The 9,169-nt window shown below is 42.3% G+C and overlaps 2 protein-coding genes across 2 annotated transcripts in view; both read left to right on the top strand.

Annotated features, from left to right (window-relative positions):
• The window catches only part of LOC146674660 (titin-like), a 414,653-nt gene that overhangs the window by 309,774 nt on the left and 95,710 nt on the right, over window positions 1-9,169 (top strand). The window contains 2 exon segments of the mRNA XM_085401111.1: window positions 52-351; window positions 494-751. Of these exon segments, the coding sequence (XP_085257237.1) occupies window positions 52-351; window positions 494-751 (558 nt within the window).
• The window catches only part of LOC146674661 (Fc receptor-like protein 5), a 52,675-nt gene continuing 44,509 nt past the window's right edge, over window positions 1,004-9,169 (top strand). The window contains exons 1-4 of the mRNA XM_085385193.1: window positions 1,004-1,017; window positions 1,810-1,901; window positions 6,604-6,663; window positions 7,016-7,079. Of these exons, the coding sequence (XP_085241319.1) occupies window positions 1,004-1,017; window positions 1,810-1,901; window positions 6,604-6,663; window positions 7,016-7,079 (230 nt within the window). The remainder of the gene's footprint in view (window positions 1,018-1,809; window positions 1,902-6,603; window positions 6,664-7,015; window positions 7,080-9,169) is intronic.

Here is a 9,169-nt window from a genome sequence, read left to right as displayed (position 1 = left end):
TGAATTCAGAGTTAAGAGACGAAAGATTGAGAGAAAATCTTTGTTGAACAGATGAACCCCGTCCTGTCCTCACTGTGTCTCCATCATGGCTGAGTCCTGGAGCCTCAGTAACTCTGAACTGTGAGGTTGAACATCCGTCTGCAGGATGGAGCTTCTACTGGTATAAAGCTGTTCCTGATCTATCAGAGAAATCCTCCAGTTATGAGCTGCTACCTGATGGCAGTGGGACTGCACAGGACTCCTACATCATTCATGGACAGACACACACAGCAGGATATGTGTGCAGAGCTGGAAGAGGAGACCCAGAGTATCACACTGATCACAGTCAACCAAAGTTTGTCTGGTCTGCAGGTCAGTTTGATTCTGTCTAATAAGTTGTGTCATCACTGTAATCCACCAAGGTTCAGCTCATTATTTTTTTTCTAATACTAATTTGACATTTTTTGTTCCTAACATCTGTGAGCTTTGTCTCTTCACTGCATGTTGTTTCCAGATGTTCATTCAGCAGCGTCTCTCACAGTGAGTCCTGACAGAGTGCAACACTTCACCTCTGACTCTGTCTCACTGACCTGTGAGGGAAACTTCACTGAGTGGAGAGTGAGGAAGTTCTCTGAGGACGGCCGACTCTCTGACTGTAGGAGAATGACTGGATCCACATGTGACATCAACACATCAAAGTCAGATACTGCAGTGTACTGGTGTGAGTCTGGATCAGGAGAGTTCAGCAGTGCAGTCAACATCACTGTACAGAGTATGTTATTATACATTTACTTCTTGGATTTGGATGATTTAGAAATCACATGAACATTTGTCCCAGCTTTGCTGTATGTGAAGTCATTTTATGTGGGAAAAATAGCAGTTTTTAAACATAGAAGATCAGATCTTGATGATAAAAAGCATCTGTACAATCTGTTCTTATTATTGTTTGTCAGCTTTTTTCTAAAAGTGTGCAGCAGCTGATGTGACTGGAACAATATTTGTGATTGTTTCACAGATGATGGTAATGGTCCTATCCTGGTGAGTCCTGTTCATCCTGTGACTGAGGGAGCTTCTGTTAGTCTGAGCTGCATTTTGAGAACACAAAAAATACTTTCCAATGTGTTTTTCTATCACAATGACAAACTTATTCAAAATGATCCCCGAGGGGAGCTGAAGATCTCTGCAGTGTCAAAGTCTGATGAAGGTTTCTACAAGTGTCAGTACTCAGGAAGAGAGTCAGCACAGAGCTGGATGTCAGTTAAAGGTGAGCAGGATCAAAATATGTGATGGATTTTTATAAATGAGTTTGATGACTGAGAGGCAACATTAGATTTTCTGATTTACGTCTCAAAGTCGCCTGGCTCAATTTTGTAAAATTATATATATATATATATATATATATATATATATATATATATATATATATATATATATATGTATATATATATATGTAATTCATTAATGAATAATTATTGTTTCTTGTAACTGTGTCAGGAGCTGACGGCTCTTCATCTCCTGTGTGGTTGATGGTTGGACTGGTTTGTGGAGTCTCTCTCATTATTATTCTCCTGCTCTTGTTCTATCGCTGCAGACAGTCCAAGTGTAAGAGCCTCTTCTTGTCATTGTGTATTACAGAGTTTATTTACTGCATACGCTTTAATTATTCACACATATACATGTATTCTGATCGAACAATTTACATCACAAACATGTGTAATAACATTTGTCTCTTTCACAGATTGCTTCACCAGGTTGGTAAAATACTTTTTATTATCATTTTAAACAAACATCAGTTACTTTTGAGTTTATTGTGTTTATTTCCTGTTTCAGGTGGATCCAGTCTGAGAGTCACAGTCCGGGCTCTTCCACAAATCATGGAGTCAACCAGGATGAAACTCATGAATACAACTCTCTTCATCCTGGTCAGCACTTAAACCGATCTTTATTATCATTATTAATATTGACTTTTCATTCAGTCTCCATTAACAGGAACATTTCTTAGGTTCAGTTTGTGCTCAGCAGCTTCTCAAAGAACATTTATCAAAATCCAGCTGGACAAACATCCAAATAACCAACTGACTACATGCACAAAAGATCAGAAACAAACAGGATTTTACAACCTGATTGTATCTTTAACTGGACTGAAAGAATCCACAAATGTTGTTGTTTCATATCAGAACAACACAAACAGTAACACCATGATGGGTTCATGCTCTGAAAATATCTGACAGTCCTGGATTTGACTTAAACACAACTAATGAAATTGGATGTGATGTTTTTTTTTTTGTTTTTTTTTGTGTCCCGTTTGGATCTTTAGCCATCAGAATTGTTTTCTTAAGGCCAAGAAGGATGCCAAGCGGATTTATTTTAGCAAGTGGATCATCATGGCCTTGCCATATTGGTCCATTTGATTGACCTTTATTATAATTATGAATTTATTTTATTTTCAGTTGGTACAAACGGGACAGACATGACTGGGGGATAGGACAGGGAGAAAGAATGAAAGAAAGAGAGGGAGAGAAAGAAAACCAAAGGGGAGAAGAGACGGTGAGAAGGGGGGGAAGAAAGACAAAAACAAAAACAAACAAACAAACAAACAAAACACCTGGATCACCTGTATGGAGAAAAAAAACAGAAGAGAAAGCAAACAACAAAGAGCAACATAATAAAAAAACAGCACCATCACAATAAACTAGCTAGCAGTAGATAACAGTAGATACTAAATAATAAACGATATTGTGCAGCACGCAAGATAGACAGCGCACAATGTTCTTTGAGGCAGCAGCCAAGAAAGCTGTAGTTCGCGTCTGTGAACACCTGTGTGTACACCTGTGTGCATACCTGTGTGGATCAGCATGCTTGTATTCCAAAGGTTTTTCCATGTAACGATCTGCTAGGGAGTGTGGGGAGCCACAGCCCCGTCCACCAGGGTATGAAGCAGGTATGGAGGAGATCCAGGCCCCAGACATCCAGAGGCCCCAGAGTACAAGGACCCGAGGAGGACCACCAAAGGGAGGGGGGGGACCATGCCACCCTCCTGGGAAAAGCTGAGTAGAGCCCCAAAGGAGAGGTCACCCCGCAGCTACGGAGCAGAGGCCAGAGGGGGTTGCAGTGGCGTGCCCGCGGGCTCTGCCGGCAGCCAGCTGTGCCAGAGAGGACCGAGCTTCAGGCCCAGAGGCCAGAGGCCTGAGGGCATCCCACCCCCCGGAAGGAGCCCAGCCGGGCCACAGGCGCCCGGCCCCGCCAATCGGCCACCAGGTGTGAGCTGGTACATACATGAGCGCCCAGCCCCAGACGACAAGGACCACCAACACACCAACGTCTGAGGGCATCAGCCACCGGCAGGGAGTGTGGTGAGGGGAGATAGGCCTCCATACTTTAGAGGGCCTGAGATGTACCCAGAGAGGTTGAGTCTAAGACCCAACCTGACATATAGACACAGACGAACAGGCACACGCGGACACAGACGTGCATTCCCACACCATATGCACAACCAAATACTTGGCACTTACCCAACGTGTAGACAGACACAAATAGACACTGCACAGACAGTGGCACTCCCCAAACATACTCTATATCCCAGGTCCAGGTACCCCCACCCTCAGAGGGGCAAGCCGCATCTAGACCCAGGAGATGTAACCCTTCTCTCTGGGGTGGAGGCAAGCAGACCACCTCCTTATCTGCAGTAGCGGGGAGGCCCCGCATCCCAGACCCCAGTCTGACGGCTAACAGAACCGGGGTGAGTGAAGACCTCAAACCTCCCTACGCCCGCTCATATGTAGTGTTGCTGTGTGCTGTTCTAAAGTGCATTTAAAACTCAGGAGAGCATGGTACTAGCTTCCTCTCAGAGAGCAGCACGGCTCTTCCCGAAAACCCTTAGTGTCTAAATGCATTTAAAATTGAGGGTAGGGCACCAGCGCCAGAGGTGGGTTGGAGTACACCGACCATCCTCTGGATGCTGTAAAACGTGCCCACCCCCAAGGCCCTATATGTATGTGTTATGTGAGAGTGTGAGTAATGTGGATGTCTAGGTTGCAGAATAAAATTGAGGCACAGGCGGCCAGAACGGGACAGAGGGGGAGTGCCTCCCCTGCACCCTGGTGACATACCTGCACCCCAAGCCCTGCGTGTGTGGGAGGGTGTGGTAGAGCGGGAATAGGGAGGCAGCTGAGGATGGGGAGGGAAGAAAGGGAGGGGCAAGCAGCCCCTCCCTGGGGCCAGCTCCCCCGCTGACCCCAGTAGGGACCCCCACACTCTGGAACCCACCAGGGCAAGGGGGCCCAGGCCCATCCGGACCGGGGCCCTCAGCACCCCAGACCGGGGGGCGGAGCACCCCAGACCCCCAAGCCTCCACGCCCGTCCCGGACCCTCCCAGGGGCAGCCAGGCTACCAGGCCAGTAACCAATGTCCGCCAGCACAGACCCTCCCCCATCTCCGCTGTACGCAGCCACAAGGAAAACACCATCCAAGAGCCCCAGAGCTCCTAACCAGGTCATGGCCACATCCCTCAGGTTAGTCCCTCTAGGGAAACGTCCTTAAGGACTCCCCAGACGCCCTAAGGCCATCCCTACCCCCATATCAACCACAATAGCGAAGGCAGGACCAAACCATGATCCCCCAGCCCCACTAGGTGATGAAGCCGATCAAAGGAGCCCAAAGGGATTGATCAAATGTGATGGCAGATGTTGTATCAAGACTAATGTGATCTATTAGATGGTTTCTATATTGGTTACAATTAAGATTATTTTTATTTTTCCAGTTAATGAGGACCATTTTCTTGGCAATGCATAGGGCCGTAAAACAACGTGGGCTGTGTTTATTTCTGCAGTGACCTCATCCAAGTTGCCCAGCAAGCACACTAAAGGGGAGGCTGGAATGTTACATTTCAGACACTTTGATAAGTCTTCACATATCTCACGCCAGAATTTCTGAATTGGTGGACAGAACCAAAGAGCATGGATGTAATTGTCCGTTGTATTTGCTGTGCAGTGTGAGCAGTTGTTGGAAGGCGTATAGCCCATCTTGAACATCCAATGACCAGTATAGTGCACTCTGTGTAATATTTTGTATTGTATTAATTGCAAACTGGGATTTCTGATCCATTGAAAGGTTTTTAAGCATATCTGAGACCAAAGGTTTGGGTCTAAGTTGATTGATAAATCTGCTTCCCATTTTACAATAGGAAGGGATATTGATTCATCTATTTTAGAAAGTGTTCTGTATATTTTAGACAATAATTTGGGGGGTTTTAGACTAAAAAATTGTACCACACTTGGTGGTGTTTGTAATTCAGCTTCACTGGGATTAAATTTCTTTTTTTTACTATGGATTTAATTTGTTAATATTCCAAAAATCGTTTCTTGTTGATCCCATAATGTGCAACTAGTCTGTCAAACGAAATAAAGTCTGTTCCTTCCCACATATGTTCCAAGTATTTAATTCCTTTGCAATTCCAATCTGGAAAGTTTATCATATTATTGTTTTGTAATATGTCCGGATTGTTCCAGATAGGTGTACTTTTGCATGGGATTAATGAAGACTCTGTCATTTTTAGAAACTCCCACCATGCTGTCAGAGAAGAGCTAATATTGATGCTTTTAAAGCATTCATGTCGTTTGATGTTTGAGCTGATAAATGGTAGGTCTGAAATTTCTAGGTTATTACATAGTGCCTGTTCTACATCTATCCAAGGTTCATCTAAGAGGGTGTGTTTAAACCATCTAGAGATGAACTGAAGCCTGTTGGCTAAAAAATAGTGATTAAAGTTAGGCAGATCTAATCCTCCTTTATCCTTGGTCCTTTGTAGTGTTTTTAAGCTGATACGTGGGGGTTTATCTTTCCAAAGGAATTTAGAAATATACGAGTCTAGAGATCTGAACCAATCTTGTGATGGCTTATTTGGGATCATTGAAAATAAATAGTTTATTTTTGGCAAGACCATCATTTTTATAGCGGCGACCCTTCCCATGAGTGATATGGGTAAAGATTTCCATCTAGCCAGGTCGCCTTCTACTGTCTTTAAAAGTGGGATGTGGTTTAATTTAGTTAATTCTGAAAGTTTAGGAGAGACATTAATACCTAAATATTTTATATTTCCACATTGCAGTGGGGAAGGAGAAGAGTTATGGAAGGAGCAATTAATCGGAAGAACTGTTGATTTCGACCAGTTAATTGAATAATCTGAGACACTTGAGAAGGAATTTATCAATGCAATTACCCCAGAGATATTGGTTTGTGAGTTTTGGAGAAAAAGTAACACATCATCTGCATAAAGGCTGATTTTACGTTCTATATTCTTACATTTTATGCCCTTAATTGTTGTAGCCTGTCTAATTGCTGCTGCTAGTGGCTCAATAAAAATTGCAAACAGTGAAGGGGAGAGTGGGCATCCCTGTCTGGTGCCCCTCAGAAGAGAGAAGCTGGAGGATGTTTGGTGTGATGTGTTTACAAACATTCTTACATTTCAGGTGCAGATGAACCCGGAGACGTCACATACTCTCTTATTAAACTTCAAAACCTTAGAAGAGTGAGTACACAAAACACACAGTGTAGAAAAAAGCCTGGAAAGTTTTTAAAGTGTTTAAAATGTTTTAATTATTTTCATTAATCTGATCATCTTCACAGAGAAGCATCATAAACCAGAGCAGAGTGCTGTTTACTCTGAGGTGAAGACGGGAGCTGCAGGTACAGTCACAACAGTCTCATTCAGTGTTTGTACTTGAATGTGTCATCACATCGTTATATTGCAGGTAATTATAGGTCAACATGGAGTTTAGTTATTCACTGACCAAGCTTAGCTACTACATACGACCACTACACATCAGCAGACTGAATCTTATACACATCGAGGGCCGTTCAGAGTTTAGTGTAAGTTTGTCTGCTTCATATACAGAATGATATTGTTATTGTACAGTATGGTATTGTCCATCTATATGTCCCCAAACTAAACAGTTTCTCTCATGTTTTTACTCTGTAATGTTCTTGTCATCATATCTGTGCTGAACAAATGTGTCCTGAGCTCTGACGTCTCTTTTAGAGGACAGTCTGATGTATGCTGAGGTCAAACAGCCCAAAAAAAGAAAAAGCCAAGAAAAACAAAGGTGAGCAAAGTCTGCCATCATCTCCACTGAATATTGTTCATCATGTTTATCTGCTCTTACAATGTAAATCTGTTTATTTTATAGTTTATATTTATGTATTCACACTTTGTCAGCTATTTAAAATCTACTCTTTTATCTTTGCATTAGTGGAGACATCCAGTTTCCTCCTGGTTAATGATATTATTGTTTTCAATGATCTTCTCGTCATTCACAGGAAAATCAAGTCCTGCAGCTGATGCAGCAGTTTATTCTGAAGTCACATCAGGAAGCTCTCTCAGTAATTCTGCTGCCATGCAGGCTGATTTATTCTTCACATTATTAAATGTCTTCAGCTCATAATATCTTTACATGTTGGAAATCACTTTGTCTCTTTGTGCTTGTCTTACAGGTCAGTGAGGAGAGCTGTAGCAGCAAAGCCAAGAAGAAGCTTTTTATGAAGCCACTCTTGCCCAAATATCAGACATGCTCAGCTTTATGTACAGTTACAATATTCAATCATAATATCATATATAACAGGGGTCAGCAAACCAGGGCACGCGTGCCACAGCTGGAACGCGAAGGGTTAACTGTTGGCATGACCGTAGCTGGACCAGCCATCGGACATTTGCTCGGTGGGCCAATGTTGATTTTTCGTTTTTATGGGCCGATGATTTTTTTTTTTATTTTTATTTTTTGCAACGGTATAAACAATGAAAGGTGGTGGATTGGCCAGATGCTGGTCAATGTGTAAAAATAACTCGAGAGACCCATTTTCAGAGAAAATATCAGGCGTTTCGTGTTGAGCTGAGAGGGGACACAGTTTGTCCCGGACTTCAGCTACAATGGAAAAAGACACAAAGCTGGATTTATTCTGTGTCTTTGCTGCACAGCTGCCTCTTCTTCTCTTATTCTCTCCTGTTGCTACTTTAATCATGAAACTGATCAATGATCAGCTGATCGGCTTTTCTCTCTTGCTTGTTCATTGCCCACTTTGCACCAGAAAGAGGAAACCAGCGGATGTCGTGCTAAACAACAGCAGAACGTTTAAGCTTGATCAGCTGTTGTTAGAATTTATTTAATATTAATTTCTAGTATCAGCTGATGTTTGCTGGAGCCACAGCTGTAAAGCTGCTGGTCATGATGTCGGTTTGGATATGTGGTGAGAGGGAAACATGAAGATGAAACCAGGAGATGTCCTTACTGAATCATCAGAGCTGAACAGGTGATGGAGAAACAGGTTTACCTTTTAGGTCACATGAATGAGTTGAAGGGAAGTTAAGAACTGTTTCTGAGAGACAAATAACACCAGGATCCTTTTTTTACTTAGCTGACAGCTGGTAACTGTGCAGGGGCGGGTCTAGCAAGGTTTTGCCAGGGGGGCAGGTAGAGCATTAACAGGGAGAAGGGGGCACAAATAAAATACTTTCTTATTCTCATTTAAAATATCTAGCTTTTATTAAATAATTATCTGAAGCTTACAACCAAAGTTTTTATCTGATGTAAAATGTATAGAAATCATACATATACCAACAAGACTGTACGTCACTGTCACAACAGTGTTTGCTTTCATTCAGGCTTTATGGCTTTAATACCTGGTGGGCTGGTCTCTAGTAAAAATGCCCGGGACGATTTTTTGTCCCAATCCAGCCCTGGGCACGACACGCAGTGAATTAATAACATTAACATGTGTATCTCTGTATTAACAAACGTGCCATATTGGCCCATTTTATTTTTCTTATCATTGTTGTGAGGAGACCATAAATAGCATTTGCATTTTCTGTTGTACAGTTCATTTGCTGTTATGGATAAAAAAGTGGCTTTTTGTTGTTTCAAAATAGCTGATAACTATTCACTGATAGCTGCCAACATCTGCAAACAAATATAGTTCTATAAAGTGGTTCTGTGTGTAACTGTTAATATAGAGCGTTGTTAAATTTATTGCTAATGCAGTCATATGGCACATTGACTTCTGAGGAAATTTTAGATGGCACTCGTCATCAGAAAGGTTGCCGACCCCTGATATAGACATAGTACTCTCTTATAGTATAAAACAAATGCAGATGTATTCCTATTTAATATTCATGCGTTTTATATTCATATATTTTTTATAA

Source organism: Rhamphochromis longiceps, linkage group LG3, assembly GCF_057381845.1.
Source record: "Rhamphochromis longiceps isolate RC_006_pf linkage group LG3, R_longiceps_female_GT1.1, whole genome shotgun sequence".
Lineage (NCBI taxonomy): Eukaryota > Metazoa > Chordata > Actinopteri > Cichliformes > Cichlidae > Rhamphochromis > Rhamphochromis longiceps.
Note: the sequence above shows the minus strand (reverse complement) of the source record. Positions and strands in the feature narration are given on the sequence as shown.